Genomic DNA, 27,951 nt, shown 5'->3' on the forward strand with positions numbered 1-27,951 from the left:
GGAAAAATAATAAGCACAAACGAGACAAAAGAATCTTAAACGGTTCAGCGAGCGGAATTAAGACCATGGGCTCCACCACCGGGGGGGGGGGGGGGGGAAGGGTACGGGGGACGTGTCCCCCAATATTTTACATTTTTAACATTGTGCCTATGGGTGCTGCATGGAAAGAATCGACTTCAAACCACCTTCGCCCCCCCCCCCCCAAAAAAAAACATCGGGTCGTGACGGAGTTCTTGTTTAAAGAAGTAAAAAGGGTCAAATGAACGTTCTTTTAGGATAAGGACAACATTATCCCACAAACATGTTTTTTTAACCCTCGCATGTGTAGGGGGGGGGGGTCGGATTGACCCCCTTTCCCCATGGTTTTTCGCGAATAACTCGCGTAAAAAGCGGCTGATCGCGACGAAACTTTCAATACCATCGCATTGATCAATTTTACACCTACCCTGAAACTTTCATGACCCTGACCCAAATGACCTTTGACCTGTGACCTCTTTTCCGAGACCATGTTTGGCCGGAATCGCGATTCGGCGTACGTCGGCTCGCATTAGCCGCGCGTTTGCAAGCTTTTCGTGGTTTCAAACGTTCAAACATGTGATTTGATGTTGCTCCCATGCATTAGGGTGGGTGTCAAGGTCACCTGAAGGTCAGGTCAGGTCACTGACCTTTGGTGACCTCGGGTGACCTCGGTTCACTTTTTCGAGTTTTACATGTTTCTAGGCTAGTTTTTGGAGCTGAATTCGAATTTAACAACCATTTGAACATTTACGAAGTAGTTTTGGTGCCTTCGTAACATGTTACGAAGCTGTCAGAGGCGGTTGACACGTACTACGAATACCCGTCACGACGCCTACTGATTGACCTGACCTGACCTGACCCGACCTGGTCTAAATGCTTCAAGACATCATCTGTGATCAAAACTAACACGATATTCGTGATCAGTACCCCGAAAAACCCCTTAGCAGCCACACTTTACGACTTTCTAATAGGTCCCGATTTTCCCGACTTTGGGTCATTGACCTGACCTGGAAGGTCAACCAATGACCTAGGACCTTAAAATTGGGTATCATCGGCTTCCTCTCGTCACGGGCAACACGCTCGTTTTTTCCGCGAAGCTCTAGCTCGATCAGGGGCTAAACGGCAAGGGGGGGGGTCCAACCGACCCCCCCCCCCCTACACATTAGAAGCTGGAAAACGCCGCACACATGCAAGGGTTAAATTTAAATATAACATAACTCACCTCTTCTTTTTCGAACTATGCCGGGTAGGTATCCCTCAGTTTCTCGATCGATCTGCTCCGCCGTTCACGGTTGGCACCGACCTCCTGACGCCGGCGGGGAATGTCTGCTGGTCCATCAGTTCACCTCCCTGTTCTCCGCGGCGCATGCGATTGATAAAAGCTTCATCGACAATCACCGAGCTCTTCACAGATAACTTACCCGTCCCATCCTTCGCTGCACGCCTTCCCCGCTCCTGCACTCTCCCGCACAATTTCACAATAGCCTCAACAATTCAACGTGAACTACGCGAGTCACCGCGCCACAACGGACTGAAGCGCGCGCCGCGGTTTTCGAACGCAACGGCTATAATACTCATCACGCGAACTCACGCATCACGCAGGACACTCACCCTGCCGCGCATGCGCGCATCTTCAAGCCGGGGGTACCTCACGCACAACTGCACGTGAATTCGCGAGAACTCATGCATTGCGCAGGAAACTAGATTTGCCCAAGCAAAACTCATTTCCGACTCAGTTCGAATTCACGAAACTAAGCACTCAGAAATCACGCATAACGAAGTCACCCTGGTGATGTGAGTTAGATCAGCCAATAAGTGAGCACCACTATCGTATTCACTGAGTTTCTTCATGAGTTATTACTGAGTAATGCCAGGCCTGAGTAAATTTTTTTTTCAGTGTGTGCTCAATCTAGATACACCGACTAACCGATCGCTTTAGAACTTTCAGCGATTTCAATGGGCATTGGTATATGGTATATGGTATAGGGCATTCAATAGTATATGTAGGTATTTGAAACGTTTACTTTGCAAGTTTGACATTGTTGACAGAAATGAGGCCGGGTCAATTTTGAGATAGCTCAAGTCAATGGGAGAAAATTGAACTGCGCTTTTTTTGGACCGAACGCATAATTAAAACTCTGAAAACATGTGGTGCTCGATGAGATACAATACTGAATGATAAAATTGTTTGTTTTGTTGGGAGCCATCTTTTTAGGTCTGAAAAGGCCCTTGCAGAGCTTTGACATACCTATGCTCTGGTGTAGTAATTGGGTTGTGCGAGCCAGCGACAGTGATCTGCGGAAGCGAAACTGTTCCCGTGGGACGATTGCCCTGTCAGGACGGTCCAGCCGTCTCCCAAACGGTCACCCGAAGAGGATTATGTGTCCTGCAGGATGGATCCGACATCAACTACAGGTTGGCTGGTGGGGTGACCTCCAGTCCAGAGAGGGAAGCATGAAGACTAGGGGCGATGCGGATTGGTTTTTCCTGAGGATAGCGAGGACGGAAGGAATCTAGCACCCTTGACCCTTCCTTATACTGAATGTATCTCAGGCTGTTAAATCTCCTAAACGTTTTTTTCTCGACATCGTCAAGGTGTCATTAATAAAAATATGAAATCCAGGAGGATAAATCAAATATAGAAATTGTGGCCTACAGAACATTATCAGTTGCGTTCAACATACTCGTAAGCATGATCACACACCCAGCTTACACATGAGCCATGTAATAATTATTTTTTATAGACATGCTTAAGTTATGAAATCATCTGAAGTGTTTGTAAAGTTCCACGATACGGATCTAATATCCTGCTATGCATCATGGCCATTTCTGGTCAGGTCATGTCTATGAACATAGGCCAAATTTTTCAAATGACTTTTAAAGATCAACTTGTGATTCATTCGAAGCGTTTTGAAAAGAGGAACACGAGGCTAGTAAAATTGATGTCATGCAAGTTTTAAGCTAAAAACTTTTAAGTGTTTGTGGAAAAGCAATTGGTTTTCTCATAATACCGATGGTGGCAGTTGTTGTTATTTACATGCTAAGCCGTTGACCTTAATTAAATCTGACAATATTATTCAGACATAGCGGTAAACGAGCTTATTGCTGTGTTGGGTTAGGCTCTTTCGGTCGATTTCAGAGTGGGAAGGATGACAGAAATTAGGGGGGCAGGGGGCCTGGGCGGGAATCCTGGACCTCATACTCCGTTGGGGCTGAGCCCATCACGTGGGCTGGATTGCCCTGACACATAGATAACCCTGGGCGGTGTTTCACGGTCCCGCGCTGCAGCACGCTGCGCTGCGCTGCTGCATTGTTGCGGCGGTTGATATGAATTCGGCTCCACGCTAGCGTTGCGAGCTTCCGAGTATGTTGATGTTTCCATGGAAATTGGAAACCCAATGCACCGGTGCGCGCAACGCACCCTGTCCAAGCAAAATGTTACCAACGATGACATCTGGTGACATGACCTCTGGCTCTGACCCGATCTAAAATTGACTGAAGTATTTCTTCTTCTTTTTGCTACCTTTGACGCTACTTTGAATACCACTTAAATGCCCAAAGCTGAGTTATAAGAATGATGCTCAATCCCCACTTCCCCTCCAACAGGGCGTAAGAGTCTAGGCATTCCTGTGGAGCATGGGCTAACAATGACTATCTCATAATCATTGTGACCATGAACATCTACTGCCATTCTTTGACACCGGTTTCGCTGCGCTGAGCGGTGGCCGTCCCGTTTGTTGGATTCTACAGCTGGCTGGCGGAAAGCGTTACCGGCCGCCCGTCCACCGCCCGCGGGCCGGACCGAGCGGTCCCGCTGACCCTACCTGACCTGAGCCCGGCGCGATATGGGACAGGCAGACGGGGGTTCGGCTCAGCGAAGGCAGCGCCCACTGGTGCTGGGGACTTTTTTAATAGACCTACTGTACCTACTCACTGCACCCGGCTACGGGGTGCACTCCCTCGGGAGCAGCGCGGCGGTGCCGCTCCAAAGGAGCACCCCGCATGAGATAAAGTTGCCTGTCCAGCCCGGAGGGGGTTGCGGTGCGGAGGAGAAGGATTTCTGTAACCTGAGGATAGAATCACGGAACGGTGTGTTCACCGGGCAGCCACGGCCCTACAAACAATATACCTACCGGGCGGGCGGGCGGAGTGCAGCCGAGGTCGCCGGAGGGCTGCAGGTGATTCACCCCGACAACGGTCTCCGTGAAATAGGTCGGCGATATCAGGTAGGGGTGACCGCGGCAAAGTGGCCACCCTAACGCTTCTTTCGATGCCGACGCTTCATTTTTAGGCTTGGAAAGATTCTTCTCTCGCCAAATATGATCCATATTAAATTGCCTTTCATGTCAACTACCTACCTACGTATGATAGCTAGTTATTGGTATCACTAAAGTCTAAAAGCACCTTACTCTAGCCACATTGGTGCTTGCTGCTAATTTTTGTTCTACACAGGATGCTCGTTGCATTCAATAAGATAAATATTTTCTCGTCATCCAGTAATACCTATCTCATCGTGGGTCTTTATGCGTAGGCCCCAGCGTGAATTGTCCAATGTCCACTGTTCACAACAGTGATGGGTGAGACTTGTCGGACCAATATCGGGCCCGGAACCCGTGCAGATAGTGCCCTGGCGTCCTGGACCTGGCTGTATACCTGTCAGGGCCGCTCCGGACCACACTATACAGAATGCACCAGTGTCGGTAAAGACCGACATCGGTATACACCGACATATGCACCTGACGACGTGTCGTATGCACCGACATATACGACATGTACAGTACACCGACTACACCGTCCTGTCGGGGGCGCTTCCGACTCGACCCTATGCATACCTGCCGGCGCGACAGGTTATGAAAATAGGGCCCTTTTTGGTCCCAGGCGAGCTGTATGTACAAAAGATTTAGTTCTCCTTCATAAAAACATGCTGTATGGCTCGGAAGGTTTCAAGTCATTCATCCTATATGATAAAAATGCATTCCAGCAATCCGCAAACATATTACATTCCATCATGCATCGCAGTAAACGATGTAACGTCCCACTCCCATTGTTACAAAATGTGGCGGTCGGGTGGCTGCGGACCGGACCGGACTGCCGGCGGTGCCTGGCGTCGGCCGCGGCTGGGCCCGGTCCGGCGGCACACCGCGCGGCGTGCCCAGCCTCCCGCGACTCACCTTGACCATGTTGGCGAGCCAGCGCTCGGAGACGGCCGGGATGGGCGCCAGCTGCACGCAGCCCTGCAGGAAGCCGATGTGGTGCTGCTCCTTGAGCGTGGGCTCCCAGCCCGACGGCAGCGGGTGACGCTGCAGACGCTCGAAAACGCGCGCCTTGTCCAGCATCGCGCGCAGCTCCCTGGCAGGCCACACCGTGGGGCAGCGCTCAGCCACGCAACAGGGGTCAGGTATGGCTGCAGCTGCTGACAAAAGACGGCTAATCTTCGCAACATAATGAGCTTAAAACACTAACGCCTCTTCAGGCAAAACGGAATCAGTATCTGTTGACACAAAAGAGTGAACTATATGAAGATGTGAATTAGCCAAAAACACTAAAAAAGGACTCAATATCGTTAATGCCAATGTCGACGTCAATGCTCGACTTACAGATGTCGCTGCAGTTTGAGCTGCTTTTGTTTTTCTGCCCTGAACTTCAGCAGAAAGCAGTCCTTGTACTGGTCTCTGGCGAAAGGTCTCGGACTGGCATCCGGTACGGGCGGAAACTTGACTTGCGATGAGCTGGAGCTCTTTCTCCGGAGAGCCATGACGCTGTTTGAGTTCTTCTCGGGGTCTATCCGTTTACTCGGCTAGCTTTATTCACGTCATGCTTGGTTTTGCTGGCATGACACGCGTTACCAAGTGGTGTTGAGACATTTCCTCCTTTACAGCTTCGTTCATCATATATTTTCGATATGGCTGCCAGCAAAGATCGCAATTCAAATCGTTATGATGTGCACGCTAAATAGGCTTGTCGCCATCTTTATCTAAAAAAGTAATATTTCAAATTAACACGAATACACTTATTGCTGCACTAGGTCCTGCTGTAGTCTGTACTAGGACCGACCTGCTGTAGGTACAGCCCTCATCTCACTGCGTGGCAGGTATTCTTTTTTTTTTTAGACAAAACCGATAATAGCTCGAGGGCTATGTTTCAGTCGATCGAAATTCATAGCACAGAGATGTACCATGCTCCGCTCTTTCGATTGGGTCTATCACTAAATAACTTACCTTTATACAAAGTGTGGCAACAAAAGACCAAAGCTTGTTTTGGGACAAATGTAAACTTTCGTGTATTGTTGGCAAACTGTATGAATTTTTTTTTACCATGATGAGCTCAATCTACGGTGTGAACTGTGAAGCCTCGCGCGTCTTGGTCTTACGACAGATAGCATAGTTTTCGCGTTATTATCGGTTTTCTCGAAAAAAAAGAATACCTTCCACGCAGTGAGATGAGGGCTGTTCATAGGTAACACTATTCAACAAGACCGTTTCAGGGCTATGTTTTACGAAAACAACAACGGGACAGTCTGGTGGAGCGCGGCCACCGCTCGGTCCATCCCGAGGGACTGGTGACCAGGTCGCACAGCCAAGTATTAAGTAATCTTCACCACACAAACGGTCACCCCCATAGTCTTCAGTTCACCTCCACCGACCCCCCCCCCCCTCCCCCACGGCTCAGAGCTCCCCCACCCCCACCCTACCCTAAGTCTTCTCCGGTTACCGGTGTAAGGAGCCGTCGAAACTCGAGCCCAAGCCCGGAACATGAAGTGGACGGTCGAGAAACGCATTGGTTCTGATGATCAATGATCATGATGAAAACGGACGGTTCAATTGTCACATTTTCATAACCGAGCAATAAACTGTGAAAAGGTATCTGAAACAACTATTTCCAATCATAACAAATAAACTCATTGTTTAAGCCTGTCCCGTAGTTCAGTTAGTGGAGCATTGGGCTCCCGGTAGTAAGAGCCCGGGTTCGAAATCGACTCGAAACCGAGTCGCTACGGCGCTCGATATACGAGACTCATGAACATGATTGAGATTGGAGATGGTCAACTTGCTGATGGTGGGTGTGGGAGAAGCCGCAGCCAGTCGGTCAGTTGCGTGGGACAGGCCGTATCCTTGGTCAAACCTATACAGACGTAGAGAAGAGAACAGAGCTTGGCATGTCTTGTTAGTGGCCAGCTGAAAATAGGATTGAAGCGTGCCTCTGACGCCGTCTAATATAGCGCATTACGCGTTGGTTTGGTATCTACCATCTGCTATCTAGGTCTGGCTTTTATGGGCACGTTCAGGTTCAACTTTGGCCATCTAAATTATCCCGTTTATAAAAAAAATATCCTGTTTCGAACTACTCGTAAATTTATGAGAAGCATGCTCACTTTTCCAAATGAAGGGTTGGCTGAGGAGGTACGGTTGGCCGGGACAGTAGTGGCGGAACACCTTCAAGTAAGGGGGGGGGGGGGGCGCCGCCGACTTTTGGTCCCATTCTTTCCGTGCAACGCCCATAGGGCTAATGTTGAAATGCCAAAATCAAAGGGGGCACGGTGCCCCGGTGCCCTCCCCGTTCCGCCGCCTATGGGCCGGGGCGATAAAAATCGATCTTTATCTTAGCTTAAAAATGATCAAAACCTACAGGCTACAACCACTCTAAATCACCTCAATTTTCGAGTCATCATACGTCTACGATAATGCATATGTAGGCATTATACAAATTACAAAATACAACTTACAATCACGGTCAGTTATGACAAAATGAAAAATCTGAAACATCCGGACAAAGTGCACTCACCAGTCACCGACCCGGACCGTCGTCGCATCCGCGCCCGCATCCGCCGTCAGCTATGAATGACTGAATCAGAATGAATTGGAATGAATGGGATTCCTCGCGTTACCTTCCGCCTTGCAATAGCATTGCATTACCTGGTGAACGGAAGGTGAATATCAGTTACATAGTTCGGTGTTAGTCACTCCTGCCCCGACTGCATTTCTCGTTCGTTGAGACTTGTGCAGCTTTCATTTCCGGCCATATCACTGATCTTGAACTTCTATTTTACCGATTTTACCGTTATCATCGTTATCATCCTCTTCCATCAGCTGACTGCAATCGACAGAAAGTAAGCAGACCGGAAATCAGAGGAATGTTACTATGGCAACCGACCTATCAAAACGCACACCATTATTCAGAGCATATTATTCTTATGTGAAAAATTGCATCATTTTTTCAAAGGAAAAAAAAAAACACAAAAAATTGCGAGTAATCTTTCGAAGCCATCAAATAATTATAAAAACAATGATTCGGGCAAGGCGTTTCAGGAATTTTTGATTGGTTGCGTTTTTGACGCATATGAGCCATTCACCAAAAAGCTGTTTGCTTCGGCCATTATTTGTACGGCTACGCGCCCTAATCCACGAAGAAGAAGGCCATTATTTGTAGCACAGTCACAGTGTTGGTGTAGGTCAGAGAGGGACTATCCAATTTACTGTAACTATTCGCGAAAAACCTGCGGAGGAGTGTGAAAAAAACGCCCCCCACCCCCCACCCCACCCATCCCAGCACGGCGCGGGTTAACGAAAGCTAAGGCATTATTTAGATTATCTTTTAATTTTCAGTGCCCTTGGAAATGTAGTAAAAAAATGATTGAACATTTATTGCGGCAAATTCATTTGATTGTCGTTTTGTACTTCGGTTTTTGCAGAGAAGGTATGCCTCTTGAATGAGGCTTTTGATGGATTGAACCACTTATTCACGAACCTACCTTACAAATGTTGGCTACCGTTGTCTTCTCATCAAATTAATGGTAAACATATCATTTCCTCTCTACCTTTCAGGGTAGATTGGATTACAACATTCCTTCCGATGTTGTGTTCCAGAATCCGCACACTGCGCACGATGAGGCAGGCAGTTCCGCTGGATTGTGAGAAGGCCAAGGCTCTGCTACAGTCAACAGATACATTCCTATTCGACTGTGATGGTAAGACACTTTCAGCTGTGTTATTAATTAATTTGTGATAAGACCCTTTGGCTTGAAGATTTTTTTATTTAGTCTGAATGTTTTCAGTGAGTGAAACTTTAACATCATCATTATTGGTGTTTTGCCAGCTGCTGATGTGCACGGGGGGAGGAGGGGGATATCCATGGACCCAGCCGTTCGGCCCCTGATCGAGCTAGAGCAAAAAACGAGCGTGTTCCCCGTGACGAGAGGAAATCACTGATGTCCAATTTTAAGGTCCTAGTTCATTAGTAAACATTACAGGTCAGGTCAGTGACCCAAGATTCGGGACCTGGTAGATTCTTAGGGTGAAGCTGTGTTGTGTTTTTTTTTGGGGGGGGGAGGGTCATGATTCTGAAATTTACATTAGTTTTGATCAAAGATGATCAAATGTATTCATGCATTTGGATTAGATCGGGTCAGGTCTGGTCAACCAGTGGGGATCCCACTCACTGTCCATAGTAGGCGGAAACCACCACTGACAATTCATAATAGGTTACGTAGGCTACTTCTCAAATGTTCAAATGGGCGCCAATTTCGAAACAAGCTCCAAAAACCACCCCAGTTATGTGTAAAACTAGAAAAAGTGAACCAAGATCATCTAAGGTCAATGACCTGGACCTGGCCTTCACCGGTCATGTGACCTTGACAGCCACCACACTGTATTGCACAACCAGCATTTCACATGTTGCACGTTTATAATCAGCAGAAGTTTTGATCCGCTCGGATAATATGCGCTGACATGCGCTGAATCACATTCCGGCCTGACATGGTCTAGAGTAACAGGCCAAAGGTCACTGGGGTTAGGGTCATGAAATTTTCCCTGCAACTCGAAACCATTTAAATTATTGTGTCAGTTTCAGACAATTGTTTTTAGATTTATACACTTTCCAAAAGGGACTTTTATTTAATATAAGCACAGACATGTAAATCAAGACGATGAAGCAGTCTCCCGTGGTTGTTAGGGCACTCACGCCAGGCTCGCCAGGCTGGGTAACGAGGCTGATCTCACATGATCAGCGATCTCACGGGCTGCTCTCGCCTGCAGGTATTCACCACCAAATCTACTACGAATTCATCATTTTTACACACGTTTCACACGTTACAGCACACAAGCTCTTCATGTACATAGCTCCATGTAGCAGCTTTAAATTTTTACACTCTGCAAGGATGTGGGATGTTTGCTCTTACCAATTTCTTCAATGCCATTTTTTATTTAACATGGTGTTTTAGTTTGTGTTAAATTTTGAAGTGTGATACAAATAGGTGATTCCTGCTTGAAGGCATTATGTTTGCATGCTAATTTGGTGAAGTTTAAAACATAACATGTTTAAATAATTTAAAATACAATTCATTGATTTCGAGAGATTATTTTAGTTTTCAAGTGACATGCGGCCGCCATACCCGCCCGTTTCAGGCGTCCTTTGGAACGGTGGTGACGTGATAAAAGATGCGAACGCCGTCGTAAACAAACTGCAAGAACTTGGAAAGAAAGTGTTTCTGGTAACGAATAACAGTACCAAGACAAGGGACGAATATGTTGCCAAATGCGCTAAGTTGGGATTTAACTGCAATGAGGTGGGTGCGGCGCTACTCGAGGCTATTATAGTTGTTTCACAGTTATTCGCTCAAACATGGAAACGACATTTTCTGTTCCCTTCAATCTCATGGCGGCAGGCGTCTTCACTTGAGTCATTTTAACCATTGGCTTTGAGATGTTGATTTTGGAAATTATTTTTTTATATTGAATTATGTTTATGTGGCTAAACGTCAGATTCAAAAGATGTTCCTCCTCATGATCTTCCTTCTCCTCATCAAGGCCTCATGGTGTTGTAATAAAAAATTGATGTGATATTGGGAGCACATAACTGGTTCCAAACATGTAGTAGCTACTTTGTTTGCGGGGTCGGTTTCTTTCACTTGGTAATAATATACCTTATATACTTAACTTGTTATGTTAATAAACGTACAAGCATTATGTTCACTTTCATCCATGAAAGGTGTTTTTAATCAATGACAGAAACTGCATACTAAGTCGAATAATACCTGAGATTGAGGAGCATTTAAAGAAGTCCAGAGGTAAATATTTTCCGTCGTCCTGTATGGGCGCGGTGGCGCGCTCTGTCGGCTCATGTCGTTTGGAATGCCAGTGTTATTCGGACGCGCACAGATGTCGCTGTCACCACCTCTGTCCAGTCACTGGCGAGAATAAACACATTTTTCTGCCATGGTAAGCTCAAGGGATTGCTGCCTTTTTTGTGTGACAGTGGTTGAATGTCCTCAAACCATCTTTGTTTCCGGGTGTTTACAGCCTCAGGTGATCAGCACGTCCTATCTCACGGTGCAGTACCTCAAGTCGTTACACTTTGACAAGAAGGTGTACTTGGTGGGCTCATCTGGACTGAGTCGTGAGATGGACGCAGCCGGCATTCGCCACCTCGGCGAGGGCGTGAGTGGTGCAGGGGTTCGCTTCGTAGGGACATAAGAAAGATAATGATCTGTCTGTCATGTTTCGTTTTTTTACGTGATACAGGTATGTACTGGATACTGGGCAGTTTATTTCGGGTACCTGGATTTAAAGGGACCATCCCACCTTAACATTAGTTTTGAGTTGAGATAGCCAAGTTTGCGGCCAGGCTCAGAAACCACCATTTATCCTGGTCGCAACCCCCGCAGCTTTATGGTGTTCAAGAAATTTCTTCCCTTTACTTGCAGGGTGGGACCAGCTTAGTCCCTATCTCTTAACCATTAGCGGTTTTTTGATGACGTCAGCAGTCATTTCAACGCCCGCCATTCCTTGAACCCGAGTTTTGCTGACCTTGAGCTCCCTTGTTTATCAACGTGAAATCCGTCGTCGGCGCTGAGAAAGCATGTTGCTTTTCATTTTAATTTGAATATTAGAAGATACCCACCACTGGAACTTGGACTGATATTATACCAAGGCCGAAGATGATCAAGCTGCCTGCTATATCTGGAGCTTGGTGTTCAACTTCAACATGGAATAAAAAACAAAATATCAAAGCAAACTGGATATGGTACTGCAAGTTAAAGTCCAAAGAAATTTGAAGAGCTGACAATTGACATTAATTCTTTTCCTGCAAGGTTTCCATATGGAGATCAAAGTCACACCATGAAGAAATATTTTTGATGTTAACAGTTGAAAGGGGATTTATCTTCCAGTTTTGACGAAAGACGCTGCTGACTGTCTTTGGAAAAGGATGTCGGCATGAGGTGCAATTGTGCTTGTGAAGTGGTTATAACTGGTCTTTTCACAGTATTAAATTAAATGTGCCATTGCAGCCAAGTGTGTTATCATGTAAGGTAAAATCAAAACTACAATGTTGGTTTTACGAGCATTGAGAAGGCTGGTAGGTAACACCTGCCTGTGCTCGTAAATCATGCTGCCAGAGTATTCTAAATTAATTTTATCATACACTTTTGTTGTCCAGAATGGTTGCACTATTGTTTGGTATCATATTATTCCATGTAAATATGGTAGTGTAAAGTCCGACCAACATGTTACCAGATTTGAAGCTGTTACGTTACCTAAGTACCTGTTTTTTACTGGCGTGGTGAATGTCACCTGGATTTTGTTTTGAGGTGCAGACCTAGTAACTCTGACTACATGGGTTTGAAGCTATTATCTATTCTGTTTTTACTGGCCTGGTGAATGGCGACTGATGTTGTCCGTGGATGGCACTGAAACAAATTTTGAGTGTTTTGTACAGTGTTTTAATACAATGCTGAGGGCTGAAAGTTGTCTTGTTTAGAGTGGTGAAAGTTCTGGATATGCCAGCCACCATGGTGGGTCAGAGTTAAATGTGTTGCAGTCAGTTCGGCTTCGGCAAGCACACGGATGGGCATACGCATCAAGACCTGCTCTGCCATACTTTCAGCCAATTTAACCTCGGTAAGTCTTTTCTTTTTTCTGCCAAAAGCTATGACATTGTGAATTTCAGCACTGTGGCCTGTGTGTAGCTTTCAGGAAAGCAATTCTAAATAAAGCTCTGATAAAGTGCAAAATCAGCAATGCAGCCCTCTATTACATTTTCTACAACATCTTACTTGTTCCTTGCATGGAGAGAAAAATGCAATGTTATGAATTCGTTTATTCACATAATTTGACAAGCATGCAGTTACCTGCTACTATCACTGCACAAAACAGAGCAGAAAACATCAGTTGATCAAACACAAGACATAACAGAAGTTTACAACATAGGGCTGCCGAACCTGCTTCCTCCCACCACAGTTGATGCCATTTCCTAGCCTGGCTTGATGTGAGCACTGAATAGCTGCTTTGTCTAATTACAGCTCACTACCATTCAACTTAAACTACTCTCTTTAAAGTAAGAGTGAGGGCAGCTCACTCTTTCAGTGTTCATAGCAGCTCGACAGACGACAGACAACAAACATCTTGACAAACCAACCAGTATTTGATTTGGCTAATGATTTATGTGCTTGTTGTATCATGGCCAAAATACTTTAACAGCAATAATCCCTGTTTCATCTTGATCTTGCTTTTATTTCCATTTGAACTCAGATCTTGAAACAATCATCTGAAGTGATATCAGATACTGGCTTCTGTTTCTCTTGAAAGCAAGTTAAAACAACAATGATAAACTAAGGCAGGAGATGTGAGTTGTGACAGTAGATTTTTGATTCAACATATGTCAACCTTATATTGCTTGAGACCTCTGTGACAGACAAATATTTATAGTTTTTTGATAGTTTGGATTCTTGGCTTGATTTAGCAGATCAGCTGTGAACCTTGACTTTGAAATCACATAAATGTCATGGTACCCGAACGAATCCTCGCATGACATTTCTTCGTAGCACAATTTTTCGTCCGCATTTCTTCGTCTACAAATCTTCGTCGGTGCATTTATTTGTCCCTCAATGCTTACTCTTGCATATATTTGCGTTGAAGAAGAAATGCGAGCCGATTTTCATATACCCTGGTGCGAGACAAAGTAATGCGATAGGTACGAATAAATGCCCTGACGAAGATTTGCAGACGAAGAATTGCGATACGAAGAAATGCCATAAGAATTGTCCTGGAATCCTTTATTGGCCATCATATATTGACCTTGATAAGATAAACGCATCATTCGCGCAATATTTGTCGCACTTTGATACCAAACTATTGCTTCCAAATGCCGACGTAAAGAAAACCTTTATGTGACGTCATAGAAACAGCGGATTTCCCAAAAAGTAAACAAAAATAAAAGTCTTATATCTCGAAAACGGGTGAATATTTTCCGGTAAAATTTGGTAGATGTTCATTTTCGCTCTTTGTGATTCACGCTACATCACTTTTATGCCAATTCATTAACTTTTTTGAAGGTGGGAGGGTCCCTTTAAATGGGTTTCAGTCCCCTTGGTTAATCATTGATGAGCGGCCAATTCGAGCCGCTGCGCTGGCCGATGTTTTCTCCCAGCGAATGCGGCTTGCTGTCGTTGGCGGCGGCCGCATTGGAGGCGGGATGAACTCGATGGGTGGGGGCGGGATGCGGGAACGCTCGTTTTTTCTTGTACTCGGAACTTCCCGTGTTGGCGGTAGATGTCAGGACGCGCGCGACAAGCTCCGTCTAGCATGGGTTACGGCCTTGGAAGTATGTAGTTATGTCACACAAAGGTGTTTTAAGAAATGTTTGAAGGTGTTTTAGAGAAACGTATGTTTTCTTCAGCCGGACGTCATGGAGGGTAACGTGTTTGACGGCCGGCTGGACCACATCCGCCTGGACCCGGAGGTGGGCGCCGTCGTGGTCGGCTTCGACAGCCACATATCATTCAACAAGATCCTGAAGGCGTCCTCATACCTGAAGAACCCCGACGTCCTCTTCATTGCCACGAACCGCGACGAGCGCTTCCCCATGGAGCATATCGTCTGCCCAGGTGAGCGAGTAGTCCGCCCCGGCCGTGCCTTTTGTCGAGGGCTTTCGCCATACCTGTAAAAGGTTGAGGTAAATGAATTACTTCAGTCAATAAACCGGAAATAAGCTCGGGGAGGGCGTATTCCGTGATGAATTTCACATGCATGTCGAACTTCTGATGACTGTTGAGATGCTTCAACGAAAAAGTATATTTTATGTAATACTTCGACAGGCTGTAGCTGTCCTCCGACAACCCGTTCTGTGTACCGATGTGTATGTGTCGTCTCGGCGGCAGGCACGGGCACCATGGTGACTGCGGTGGCGGTGGCGTCCGGCCGCGAGCCCACCATCATGGGCAAGCCGTCGCGCGAGGTGTTCGAGGCGCTGCGCCGCCAGCACGGCCTCGACCCGGCCCGCACGGTCATGGTAGGCGACAAGTGAGTGACGCGGTCAGCACCGGCTGAAGGCGCGCGGCGCAGCGGGCACCGGATAATCAGCGACGCGCTGAGAGGCTACTCATCATTTGCCGTCTAAATGCAGTTCTCCTAAAAGCGACGCGACGACAAGCTGTTCAAGCCTCCCGTTGTCAATCGCACACGTTTTAACAAACAAACAAAAATGGAGAGGTTGACGGCCCTCATGGACCCTTACGTCCAGCTCGCCGGTTCCTGGATAAAGTAGGATGGTGAGTCGCTTATTCTTGCGGGTTCAAGACATACAATTTAACGCAGTGTAGAAGATTTCAAAAGCTAACTTTGGTTTTGTGTGGGAAAGATGAAACCTTTGCGTCATTAAGGCAATATACCGGGTGATCATTTTTGAATGATACAAAAAGAAAGTCGCCACGTGCAAAGATAGGACAAGATATTTTGATTTCACGTGCTGGTTTACATGAGGGACATTTGGACATTTTGTTTTTTATCAACATTGTCCAAGTCCGTCCTAAGGTACGGTAAATATCATCCGTTTTTATAGCATACCCTTTTTGGACATCTTAGTGTAACGATGCAATATCTCAGCTGGATGGCTTTGCAGCACAACCAATTTTAGTTCATGGCGCATGTGCAAAGGCAATAGCACGGTTATACGGGCTTCCTGGAACCTGCAAAGGATCTTGGAGTGCACGAAGACACTAAGAATAACAAAAATTCCGAAGTGGACATTGTTGATGGAAGTGCGTTCGAGTGCACTGGTTTGGCGGACCCGGGGACGGTACGGCCTTCTAGAGAATGCTGTAACCTGTCGTTTGGCCGGCTTTGTATGACTAATTCACGCGTCTCCGACACTCTTTTCAACAAGACTGTGCTTCTCCACACACATCCGCGCCTGTCATTGAGTTCCCGTGCCCCAAAGCTGGTAAGCCTGCAGTTTGCGAATAAGCGAGCACGACCGCCCGTCTTACAGCCCGGACTTCTCGTGACTGTACTTGAGTGTCTGGCCTCACCTAATGACAGGTGTGGTCAGATGTGAGCCAAAGACAATTGCACATCTAATAGTGGTAGAAGGATACTTTACCCGGAGCATGGGACGGCGGCGATAATCAGCAGAAAATGGTCAGACAAACCCGGCATCGAGCGGAGCTCAGCTGGTCGGCGGTCCGCGAGGGGTGCACACTTTGGGCACCTCCTCTAAGCTGGCTATTGACATTAATGACTGACTGTGTGTTCCAGATAAAATGTCCCACCGTACGTGTTCGATGGGTGTGTTTGGTTTAACTATCCAGCTTAACACATGGCTGATATTAACAAATGTTTTTGTATCATTCAAAAATGATCACCCGGTAACAACGCTGTGAACAGTGAAGGACATGAGGTGGTCGTCAGTTGAGCAGGTCGTTATGGACAGATGCGTCGCCATATTGGAACGTGCTCTGTGCCCACCCACGCACCTGTCTCCCTCGGAGATTAAGTCGCCTGCAGAGCGGGCTCTGTCTCCGAAATGAGTAGTTGTGTTGCGCACCGCTGACTGGCTCTCTGCGGCTGCCTCACGGCGCTGCTTAGTTTGTGGACTGTAACATTTATATTTAAATATCAGGTTACGTTGGTGGCCGTAGTTGTCACCTGGTGTACTCGTGAAGCCCGCGGACCGAGCACGGTTTGTTTTCCCCGGCAGCTGCAAGACGGACATCACCATGGGTAACGTGTGCGGTCTGCGGACGCTGGCCGTGCTGACGGGCGTGACGACGCGCGCGGACCTGGAGCGGCTGGTGGCGGACTCGGCGGCCGACGGCGCCCTGGCGCCGCAGGTGCCCGAGCTGGTGGCGCCCCAGATCGGCGACCTGCTGCCCTTCCTCTGATGGTCAGCGGCGGGCGAGGGGCCGCCTCTCCGGGCCGTCACAGAGGACGAGGGGGGGGGGGCTCTCGGCCGGGCAGCTCCGACAGCCGCTCTGCTGCACTGGGAGACGCGGCCGGGGCTCCCTCAGGGATAGCAGTAGGTACTGCCACGCAGACGGTAACGGGAAACACTAGTCGGAATAGATAGCCACATTGTTAGTAGCCATGACGGTTCCCTGTTAAAGGATATAAGAATCAATGATATTATTTTATTCTCTTTTAGCGGCAGCCTGGGACACAGACGTACACGTCTCGCCACGGCGTTAACTCAGGACGTGTCCCCGCGAGTCCGCAATGTTTGTCAGCAGTTCGTTTTACCGGTACTATCTGGCGGTCCTGTGAGCTGGGCCAGCCGGCCGTTCCTATGGAACTGGTGCTTTAGCTCCCCTGTCTCACCTACCTGGTCATCTCAGAGTTCTGTGTTACAGGCCACATCATATGCCATTCGCCGTGTTGGTGTAACGCTTGTATGTCTCTTACAGCTGTAAGCTCGCAAATAAATGTAGCATTGACATTTGCATTCTAGCCATCGATTTTTGAGCGCAACATGAGCAATACCTGTGCAATGTTTGTTGAGCCTTTCACTTTAATCCGGAATGGAATGCTCCATGTTGACATATGTGTTGCCTAACATCGTGAGTCATAACTGGCCAATGGCCGCGCGTGCCGTCAGTCGCCAATTATTTGCATTGCAGGGCGTAGGCGCCGACTAGCTGCCGGTCGGTTATTTCCGGCCGATCGCCGGCATACCACAAGCCGTTTGTTTTACGTGATAGTCCGATGGCCCGGCGTCCACCCCGATCATGAAGTCATGTTTGAACGCTACTACGAGCCGGCGCCAGATATCGCCCACACTTAGCGCACTCCAACCAGCGTACCCGGCCGGCAGTTACAGCACGTGGTAGCGTCCCCCCACCCCCACCCCGGCGGGGAGGGGGACGCCGCGTCTGTCCGGCGCCGGCGTCCGTGGGGCCCCCGCCGGTTCTTTTTACCCAATGTTTGTGCACTTGTCGCGCGAGCGCGGGTGCCTCCGGCGTTATCTACCGGTTGGCGCGGTTAGTTCAAGGCGTTGGCGCCAAGGCCACGGTAGCGGCGACGCTGGCGCACGGTGGTCTACGCGAAACTCATTCCAAGCAGAAATGAGCCGGCGGCGCTGAGGACGAGAGGAATGATTTGATGTTCAGAAAACGACAAATCCCCTAAAAAAATAAGCGAGGCAAAAAACACGCATAATTTGGACCTAGCATAAGGAGAATTGCGTTGGGGATTGCCGCGATGAGTTTGACATGAATTTTGAAATGAAGTGAGAGGGGCGTGGTGAAAGGTGATAAACCCATAAATTTTGGCGGACCTTTTACAGCTGTGGTCAAGCTCAAGGTCTCCACCACCAGCGGGCCGGGGGGGGGGGGGGGGGGAGTCGCGGCATCCGGCCACCAACAATTTCGCCACCAATACGGCTTAGATTTGGAGGTAAAGGTGTGCATTTTCGGGTGCCCCCCCCCCATTCCTAAGTCCGTTTCGGAGCCCCTCGCTATGGCGACCATTTGCAGATCTTGCAAGTCTGCATCGCACGGGGGCGATGTCATGCACTCGCGAAAAGTTGGAGATCCGATTTGTTATTTATCTTTGCGTACAAAGCTAACTTCAATGTATGGGGGGACACGAAACTCAGTCCACTAATTTTGGTGTAAAAAAATGTTTTCAAATTAAAAAGTAAAACTGGCTTTCCTGCAGACCAACTAGTTTCCGGTTTAAATTCCACTGTGCGCCGACGGTACCCGTTTGCACGTTTGGAGCGTTCCTTTAACCGGTCACGTGATTTAAACGACGGACCAATGAGGAGCTTTAAATCGCGTTCGCGCGCCAAGCGTTTGAGCGTTTTGGCGGACTGGCGTCGCGGTGCTCCCGGAGAGCGGTGGTGTCTTTAAATGCCAGTTTCTCGGACTCGGAAGGAAGTGTGTTTTTGTGGTCGCAGCTGCTGTTGATCAACAAGTACGAAATGGAGCAGGTGTCAACACCTATGGCAGAACGTTTGAGAGACTATTTGTGCTACAGCCACGACGTGAAAGTCTCTGGTGACTCACTGAATGTCCAGCCTGGCTACAGTGTGTATGACCTACTTCAGTCCAGCAAGACTAAGACTGAGGCAGATTTCAGCAGTGCACCTCATGAAACTGATGTATCAACTCCAGACCAAAAAATCCCTAATGCAACACTGGACTCGTCAGGCTCAGGTGATGTGGATCACCTTCGTCGCAGAGGCCGTCCAAGGAGTGAAGACATTGAGCTTCTTCAAAATGTAGGCAAGAGGGCTAAAAGCCTCATTCAGTGCAAGTTCTGTTTCAGGGAGTTTCCTAGGGAAAAATCACTACAAGCACACATTCGTGTTCACACAGGTACGTCGTTCAGTGCTCCCAGTTGGTACCTATCCTTCCCCTGTAACTTACAGCCATTCTAAGCCATTAATTGAAGAGCTTATGCAATCACAAGTCTGAGTGACTTTCACTATTTCCATTTTGAAATTCACCTCCAATTTATAGATAGTGTGGCATTGCAGGATATTGCATCACATGTATAAATAATAAAAGTTTTAGGTCGAATAAGTGTGAGTTCATGTTAAGGATATGGAAGTCATTGTAATGCCCCCAGAAAGATGTCTTACATTTTGTCATTTTCCACTGACGCAGATGGTGGTCTGATCCGCAGGTGAACGTCCATTTGTATGTGACTACCCTGGCTGTGGCCGGCGGTTCACCCAGAGTGGCCAGCTGAACACCCACCAGCGCCTCCACACGGGGGAGAAGCCGTTCACCTGCTCCACACCAGGTATGTGTTGGCACGCACTTTCTATGCAGTTCAAGTTCTGTTTTCACTATTTTATATTATGCTTCTGTTTGATGCCCTTTTTTGTTATATATAAGCACAGTCATACAAATGCATTTGCGTAGGTACAAGAGCCAATGTTAAAAATGTTTCAGCCTTTTAGGTACATCTGAAAGGTCTGCAGATTGATCACAGGGTCCTGAATTGATAAGATTCAAAGAAATTAACAAAAAAGTTACTTTGGACTTTTGAGTCAAAACATTGCAAATTTAATGGAAGGCTGTCCAAAAAGTAGAAAACACATTAATAAGATAGGGTTTTTTTCCATTGCAAGTATTGGAATGAGGCTAAATCTGACATGAGTAATGATTGTGTTATGATAGTGAAGAAGCCAGTTCAAGAGAATGGCGGTGGTTAAGGTGCTTGGTGTTTTGTCCCAGGGTGTACGAGCCGGTTCACGCACGCCAACCGCCAGTGCAGCCTGCACCCCAAGTCGGCGCTGCACCGCGTACCTCCCGAGGACTGCGTGCCCTGCGCCAAGATCCTCAACGAGGCGTCTCCCGATGTGCGAGAGTGGTTCCAGAGGTGAGTCACTGGAGCCGCCCGTCAGGAATCCGTAATGGCTGGCTGGTAAGAAAACGTATGTAAGTATTGTAGCAAGCATTGCTGATAAAGTACAGAAGAATTCGCTTAATGAATCCACCTTGGTGACAAGGCGTTTTGGATTTAATAAGCGGTGGCTTTATTAACCGGAGTAGTCATTTTGAAAAAAGTATGCATCGCAGCTCTACAGTTGACTACATGATGATATTCCACAGAAAACAAACAGAACTGTCTGAGATGATAGACTGTGCAGCATCACGCATGCTGAGTAACACAGGACCTAACTCTCGCCATAGATACAATGAATTGTGTGATAGGCGGCAGACTACGGCTTAGTCAAGCGTTCCGTTCCACTGGTAGATAGTAAGAGGTGTAACAAGCAGATAGATTACCACTCCTCATTGCCTGAGGGCTGTTGGGCCCTGTGTGCGGTCGGACCGCACACAGCCTCCAAGCTCCGCCCACTGCGTCCCTACGTCAGCCTTCCGTCACCGCACACAGCGATCGCTGTGGCCGGTCGGGACTGGCCACAGCGTACCGTCCACCGCACGCAGCCGTGACGTCAGAGCCGCCTACCCGTCCCCTACCCCCACGCCTGCTGGACCCACCGCACACACCGCACGCAGCAGTGTGCGGTGCCCGTGAACACCCCTCAGATTTATTCCAATGAAAGCGACCAGCGCACACCAGGCTGTCACAGTCAGCGATAGCGAAGTCAACACATCCATCCACGATCACTCTCCTGTCAAGCCTGCCATGCCAACGAAACAGTCGAGTATTGCCTGTTTTGCCGGGAACAGTCAATTTTCAAACAACGACAGCTGTGATGACTCAGAAAAGCAATCAATCGCTCTCAATAATTTATTTTTCAGAGGCGTAACGGTCATTTTCAACTTGGATCAGCCCTGATTTCACTAGATCAATTAAGTGTCAAATTTTCCCGCCAATTTTCCCGTCTTTCGCATTTTTTACAAATGATTCATGAACTTTTCGAGCTACAGCATCGCGGAAAAGCGCATTCCATGGCTATTTGTCGAAGCTTTTTGGCAAGAATGTCCCCACATTTTATCCAGATTTGATCGAGGTCAAGGGTATGGCACACAGACTGCAATAACTGCCAAAATAGAGGAATCTTGCCGAATCGATTTTTCCGCGTCATTTTTTTCATCATTGTTGGACATTTTTGTCACCATTCTGTTTCTCTCCACATCTACAGGGTGTCTCAAAAGTTCGTTCACAGGTACCAGCCATGCTTTTTTGTCAATAATTCTGAATCAACAATTAATTAACGGTCGAAATTTTGCATGGGCATTCGTAACAACCTTCCTCAAGCAGTCTCATCGTTTTCAAGCGCATTCCACCCTTCATGAGCTCACAAAAAGGGTTCATCTCTGACCATGGGTCAGGCATGAAAATAGAGGTCGCAAAATCGGGTCGGCTGAGAAACTCTATTTCAGGAGTAATGGGAATGGTTAAGTCGGAAATGACCCATGGCAAACTGTCGGCGAGGATGAGTACAACATGATGATCATCTGATAAAAACGGTGGCTAAAATTTTTGAAGGACAAAACCATGCGAGACTAACAGCGTTTTGAACGACCCTCGTACGGCAGCAGACTCGTGCTCCGGAAAGCAGCTTAAAATGAAGTCATAACTATTGAAAACTGACAAGAAGCTTACAGACAGAGGTTACCCAGTTTCAAAAATTGCAGGTCATCGTAAAATAAAGACAAAGTATCATTTTAAATTGTTTATCATATCTATAACGCTAAATTTTGGGGGAAAATAACACGAAAATCGTCAATGCCAAGGACAACTGACCCTACAAAAGTGTCAATTAATGTAAATTTTTATCTTACGAAGTTTCAAGAGGCAGATCTGGAGCGAACAGCTTTCTTTTAGACACAAAATCCCGACAAAACCGCACGATGGACAGGTTTTGGCCGTTTACAAAGCAGAACCTCTCCTGAGGAAAACACTCCGCAACCCAGTGAAGATCTTGTCATGGGGAATGATGAGCGTTTGGGATTTGCAAAATTTGCACAACGTGTCTAAGAAACAGATGGCCGACACATTCTTCTACGATATGCTGCGAAAAATTTGCCCCTGGCACTTCCCATTTGTTCAGGAATGGGGTTGTTTTGAAAAGGAAAATGGTGCTTGGGAGGTCGGCGCCAGTCATTCATGAATGAGTTAGCGCCAGAGAAGACCTACAAAATACTCACGGATGGTGTCGATGCAAGCTGACGGCTTTCAGGGAGAAGCGGATGTTGCCGGGGAGCTCGTCAAACCTAAATCCGACGCAGAAACTGCAGGGGATTCCCCTACAAGAGCTTGAAAGCTGGTAACCTTCTATCAGCCTCCGGCAGCTGACGGAGCGACGAAAATCGGTATGGACAAATATTTTTGGAGATACAGCAAATAGTTTGATTTCCAACCTTCCGAATCAGTTGTCAAAGCATGCATATTTGTCTAGTGTGCACACAGACACCAAAACCTTAGATTTTTGGCCGGTTCTTATATGCTTTATGGGCATGGGAAATGTGTGAACGAACTTTTGAGACACCCTGTAGATGCATCGAATGAACAATAATTTGACGTTAAAGATCAAGATGAAAATGTGACCGCATGTCAAAGCTATCTCTTAGCCGGAAGAGGTTATACTCCGAGTTGAATACGCATAGCAATCGATCGGTATTGCTGAGTTGAACGCATCCCATTTTCCAGGTGCTATTATGAAAAGTATGAATACTATTATGAATACTATTATGAAAAGATTATTCTTTTAATGTGAAAAATTGATGCAGGATTAGCTCTCAAGTTTCTAGGCGTGCATTTTCTGCACGCGTAATGAAAACTGTAGTGTGGCTTCAAACGGTGGCGGGAGTTTTGCCTTTGGGCTAGAAACGTGAATTGATAAATGATTTTAGCAAATAGTGGTTTTCAAATGTCGATTTGGGAACATTATGACGCCACATTTTTTTACTTGTAACTCTGAGTGGAATGGGTAGGCACTGTGGTCCAAGTAAGTTAATAGCTAGGTGCTTTGTTGGACTTTGGGGGAAGTGGCCTGCGAAAGAACATTTGCTTGGCGTTGGCTCAGGCTCTGTCAATCGGTTCATTCAAAATTGAAGCTACCTTGAACCCTCGCATGTGTAGGGGGGGGGGTCGGATGGACCTCCCCCCCCTCATGGTTTTTCGCGAATAACTCGCGCAAAAAGCGGCCGATCGCGACGAAACTCTCAGTACCCTCGAGTTGATCAATCTTGCACCTACTCTGAAAATTTCATGACCCTGACCCGAGTGACCTTTGACCTGTGACCTATTTCTCGAGGCCATGTGTGGCCGGAATGGCGATTCGGCGTATGTCGGCTCGCATTAGCCGCGCGTTTGCAAGATTTTCGTGGTTTCAATTGTTCAAACATGTGATTCGATGTTGCTCCCATGCATTAGGGTGGATATCAAGGTCACCTGAAGGTGAAGTCAGGTCATTGACCTTTGGTGACCTCGGTTCACTTTTTCTAGTTTTACATGTTTCTAGGCTAGTTTTTGGAGCTGAATTCGAATTTAGAAACCATTTGAACATTTACGAAGTAGTTTCGGTGTCTTCGTACATGTAACGAACGAAGCTGTCAGAGGCGTTTGACACCTACTACGAATACCCGTTACGACCCTTACTGGTTGACCTGACCTGACCTGACCCGACCCGACCTGGTCTAAATGCTTAAAAACATCATCTGTGATCAAAACTAACACGATATTCGTAACCAGCACCCCGAAAACCCCTATAGCAGCTACACTTTACGACTTTCTAACAGGTCCCGATTTTCCCGAGTTTTGGGTCACTGAACTGACCTGAAAGGTCAACCAATGACCCAGGCCCTTAAAATTGGGTATCGTCGACTTCGTCTCGTGACGGGCAACACGCTCGTCTTTTCCGCAAAGCTCTAACTCGATCAGGGGCCAAACGGCAAGGGGGTCCAACCGACCCCCCCCCCCCCCCCCTACACGTTAGAAGCTAGCAAACGCCGCACACATGCGAGGGTTAAGTAAACAATAAAATTGATGTAATGACACCACGGCTCAGAGCATACTGTATCGGCTGCGGCTCGGCACCCGTTGTGTTCCTAGCAGATGGGTCGTCCACTGACAGCGGCCTCTCTGCGGTAGGTTCTACCGGCAGCGGATGGAGCGGACGCCGGCCAAGGGCGCGCGCCGGCCGGCCGCCAAGGAGCAGTGCCAGACGCCGACGCGCTCCACCGAGCTGGACGGCGGCCGGCTGTCGCGGCTGAAGCGCGGCCTGGCGCCGCTGCTGCAGCAGCACGGCGAGCCAGAGCCGCCGGCCGAGCCCGACACGCCGGCCGAGCCGCGGCGACCCGAGTGCCGCGAGCAGCCGCCGCCGCCCGAACCGGTGAGGATGAGCCCGCGCAAACACCCGCGCCCGGTGATTGTGTCGCCGCCGCGGCGGCCCCTGCCTGTCACAGAGATGTTCCCCGAGCCGCTGAGCCTGGTGGTGCGCCGCAGCCCGCGGCGCCACCCGCCAGCCAGGCCCGCGGCCGCCGCCGGCTGGGACAGCGACGAGAACACGCCCGTCCGCCAGAGCCCGCGCCGCGAGGAGGCGCGCCGCCGCTACCAGGCACTGCTGGCCGGCAGTCCGGTGCGCAACCCCAAGAAGCGCTGGTTCATCCAGTGTCTGAAGGATCAGATGTCGGGCACGCTGTCGCTCAGTCCCGCCAAGACGCCGGCGTCGGCGGTGGGCTCGCCGGCGGCGGCGCACGTGCCGACCATCACGCAGCGCCGGCTGAACCTGGACGCCATCGACGACCCGCCGCCGCGGCCCAGCGTCATCCGCGCCGGCGCCTCGCGTATGGTCGGCGCCATGGCGCTGGTGGAGCTCTCCAACACGCGCTGCTGGGAGGGCCAGGCAGCGCCACCTCAACAGTGAAAGTGGGTCTGTTCTGCTTTCCGACCGGTGGGATAGCGCGGCTCGTTGGTCTAGGGGTATGATTCTCGCTTCGGGTGCGAGAGGTCCCGGGTTCAAATCCCGGACGAGCCCATTCGCGTTTTCGTGTTCGTTTTGATGCGCTGTGAGCTAAACCTGTGCTGTTTGGTCATACTGTTTTGTAGCAAGTAGTTCCTGTCTTATCATAATACTCGTCATGCGTCCAAGTCTCTTTCATTTTGCCTCGGTTTGACCCGATCATGAAAGCGCTGGTATCAGGGAGAGGACTAGTCTAATCAATTACCCTCCCCCACTTTCCTTGACTACGTGTCCGCACGTATGGTTCCATTCCTAGTATAGTTTGCCTTAGAATGTGTTTAAAAAGTGGAAATCGGGATGTATCCTGGCTTTTGGTATGAATTTATGTGTTGTGCAAACACTGCAACTTTTTGCGCAGAATGTTGCATTGACGAGGAGGTTGTTTTGTTTTAGCGCTGCTTTATCAGACCCCCTGAGGCACCTTTTTGCAGTTACCGTCCTTTCGAGCGATGTTCCTTTAGCGATCGCGATTCGCGAACACTGGAGGTGCTGGTTGGTGGCTGGCACCACTGAATTGTTGAGCCAGATTTGGGGGTCGCTTTTACTTTTGCCTCCTGACTCGCGCATCTTGCTTTTAAAATCGTCATCTCTTTTGAGAAATTTTGTGTTTGTATTTATTACTTTACGTAGCTACTGTTTGTGCGTCGTACTGTAAATATGACAATCTGCTAATGTTGCCGCTCTCGGCGCTAGTGCCTATTATAGTGTGCTTTGCTCGCGTGCCGGCTCGGGACAGAGCTCGGCGCTCGCGCGGCTGTGTGTGCCGTCCAGGGAGGTATGCTCGCGGTGCACTGGGGTGAAATCGTTAGCAATCACCTTCATACTTCTCAGAGGCTGTCTTGTTTGCACTTTGCTCTGTAGCATCGTAATCGGTTTAATCCAACTTCTTGATCCGCCGATGGGTCGTGCTCCCGCTTTGTAGGCCAGTTAAGCGACTAAGTGTTCCATGTGTGGGGGGGGGGCGTGATTTGATGCTGTCGCTCGTGTACAAAACGCCCGTCGGCTGCGGCTTGTAGTTACAAGTCGCGGCGCGACCGGAACCGGCTGTGTGGTTACTTGTGGTCTGGTTAGCGAGGGGATGCCTGGCTTGTTCTACTCGGCTGTCTCTCAATCAGCAGGGATGTTTGGTAGTTGGCTCGTTGGTCTAGGGGTATGATTCTCGCTTAGGGTGCGAGAGGTCCCGGGTTCAAATCCCGGACGAGCCCTTGCTTTTATATTACTTTTTGTAGACATAACAATAAATTTTAATAACATGCTGTCTGTCTATTGGTGTGAGAAATGGCCTACGCTCGAATTGCCCCGTAGCTATCAACGACGGCAGGGACTCACACGCGCTTGCGTCTTTCGCCATTCTGTGTTTAAACAATAGAGGTAGAGGAGCTAGAGGAAAATGGCACCCGTGGCCCCTCCCTATGTCCTTGAGGTCATCTTAGGTCACAAAAATGGTATGCAACAGTGTTTCGCTAAAAGCACACTAGAGCGATGAAAACGCCTTAGATTGTATTGATATCTTTGTGGGATCCAAACAATGTTGGCTTTTACCACCACAGTGTCAAGTTACCCAGTAAACATGACGACGTCGGCCCGACGTCGGGCCGAGGCTCGGCCCGACGTCGGCCAAACGTCGGTCCAACCTCGGCCCGACATCGGCTGGACGTCGGATATGCCCGCATGTTCCGACGTCCAGCCGAAGTCCAGCCGACGTCGAGCCGACGTCGGGCCGAGATCGTTTGCCGAGGTTGACGAGATCGTTTGTCGTTGGACCGACGGGGCCGACGTCGGCATGTTTATTGGGACAACGCGCCAAAAGTATCAACCGGCGGCGGGATTCGAGCCCCCCAGTCGCCGACGTCGGCATGTTTACTGGGACAACACGCCAAAAGCATTAGCCGGCGATGGGATTCGAACCCCGTGTCATCCGAACGCGAGGTTAGTGCGCTAACCACTACACCACGCAGCCAACTAACAAATTTGGTTTGTTTTGTTGGGTTATGCCCTTTCGGTCTGACAAGACCATTTCAGAGCCGGAAGGATCATAGTTTGGAGACATTGGTCTTCTTGGCGAGCACCCTGGGTCCAGTTCATATAGAGTCCCTGGTCCCATTGCTGTTACGTGACACTTATTGGAAAGGGCGACCCCACAATGGATTCATATAGCCACTCTTACAAATACACACCTGCACCAACGTTTCCCAAAGTGTCCCTTTGATAAGCGGCACTTTGGCAAAGTGACACTTACCGACTGGCCTTTCTATATGAACTGGGCCCGGCCCTGGT

At 48.5% G+C, this 27,951-nt stretch overlaps 3 protein-coding genes and 2 non-coding genes across 11 annotated transcripts in view; 4 read left to right on the plus strand and 1 right to left on the minus strand.

Moving 5' to 3' along the window:
• LOC122366404 (dynein axonemal heavy chain 12-like) overlaps window positions 1-8,113 on the minus strand; it is a 126,038-nt gene extending 117,925 nt beyond the window's left edge. Inside the window, exons 1-4 of one of the 3 annotated variants that reach the window (XM_043338634.1) lie at window positions 8,075-8,113; window positions 7,801-7,931; window positions 5,616-5,924; window positions 5,190-5,367 (exon numbers count right to left, since the gene is read on the minus strand). In XM_043338634.1, coding sequence (XP_043194569.1) covers window positions 5,190-5,367; window positions 5,616-5,773 — 336 coding nt within the window. In that variant the 5' untranslated portion in view covers window positions 5,774-5,924; window positions 7,801-7,931; window positions 8,075-8,113. Of the gene's footprint in view, window positions 1-5,189; window positions 5,368-5,615; window positions 5,925-7,800 lie in introns of all 3 variants that reach the window. The other 2 variants (XM_043338633.1, XM_043338635.1) reach the window with 2 other exon arrangements.
• A 249-nt stretch (window positions 8,114-8,362) lies between these two features.
• LOC122366410 (glycerol-3-phosphate phosphatase-like) lies at window positions 8,363-17,732 on the plus strand. 5 transcript variants are annotated; one of them, XM_043338656.1, is made up of 7 exons: window positions 8,363-8,457; window positions 8,883-8,983; window positions 10,419-10,579; window positions 11,313-11,450; window positions 14,689-14,896; window positions 15,170-15,311; window positions 16,987-17,732. In XM_043338656.1, the coding sequence occupies exons 2-7, from the start codon at window positions 8,902-8,904 to the stop codon at window positions 17,168-17,170; spliced, it is 915 nt and encodes a 304-aa protein (XP_043194591.1). In that variant the 5' UTR covers window positions 8,363-8,457; window positions 8,883-8,901; the 3' UTR covers window positions 17,171-17,732. The 5 variants fall into 5 exon arrangements, with proteins under 5 accessions (XP_043194591.1, XP_043194592.1, XP_043194590.1 ...); XM_043338657.1 differs by having other exon boundaries at window positions 8,369-8,397; XM_043338655.1 differs by having other exon boundaries at window positions 8,396-8,463.
• Window positions 17,733-18,798: 1,066 nt separating this feature from the next.
• Window positions 18,799-26,930, plus strand: LOC122366413 (zinc finger protein 628-like). The gene is made up of 4 exons (XM_043338660.1): window positions 18,799-19,603; window positions 19,914-20,033; window positions 20,471-20,615; window positions 24,804-26,930. Exons 1-4 carry the CDS (start codon window positions 19,207-19,209, stop codon window positions 25,576-25,578), a joined length of 1,437 nt encoding a protein of 478 aa, XP_043194595.1. The 5' UTR covers window positions 18,799-19,206; the 3' UTR covers window positions 25,579-26,930.
• Window positions 25,618-25,689, plus strand: Trnap-cgg. The gene has a single exon. It is a non-coding gene; the product is annotated as a tRNA-Pro (tRNA).
• On the plus strand, window positions 26,808-26,879 carry Trnap-agg. Its single transcript has one exon. It is a non-coding gene; the product is annotated as a tRNA-Pro (tRNA).
• Window positions 26,931-27,951: the final 1,021 nt, after the last annotated feature.

Source organism: Amphibalanus amphitrite, unplaced genomic scaffold (genome assembly GCF_019059575.1).
Source record: "Amphibalanus amphitrite isolate SeventyFive unplaced genomic scaffold, NRLGWU_Aamphi_draft 000804F_arrow, whole genome shotgun sequence".
NCBI classification, from domain to species: domain Eukaryota; kingdom Metazoa; phylum Arthropoda; class Thecostraca; order Balanomorpha; family Balanidae; genus Amphibalanus; species Amphibalanus amphitrite.

Bases quoted from the DNA above. Each gene is read 5' to 3' on its own strand.
- LOC122366413 (XM_043338660.1), top strand. From the start codon at position 19,207: ATGGAGCAGGTGTCAACACCTATGGCAGAACGTTTGAGAGACTATTTG. The intron at 19,604-19,913 runs GTACGTCGTTCA...TCTGATCCGCAG, and splicing joins ACACATTCGTGTTCACACAG to GTGAACGTCCATTTGTATGT. The intron at 20,616-24,803 runs GTGAGTCACTGG...TCTCTGCGGTAG, and splicing joins GTGCGAGAGTGGTTCCAGAG to GTTCTACCGGCAGCGGATGG.
- LOC122366410 (XM_043338656.1), top strand. From the start codon at position 8,902: ATGAGGCAGGCAGTTCCGCTGGATTGTGAGAAGGCCAAGGCTCTGCTA. The intron at 11,451-14,688 runs GTGAGTGGTGCA...TGTTTTCTTCAG, and splicing joins TTCGCCACCTCGGCGAGGGC to CCGGACGTCATGGAGGGTAA. The intron at 14,897-15,169 runs GTGAGCGAGTAG...TCTCGGCGGCAG, and splicing joins GGAGCATATCGTCTGCCCAG to GCACGGGCACCATGGTGACT.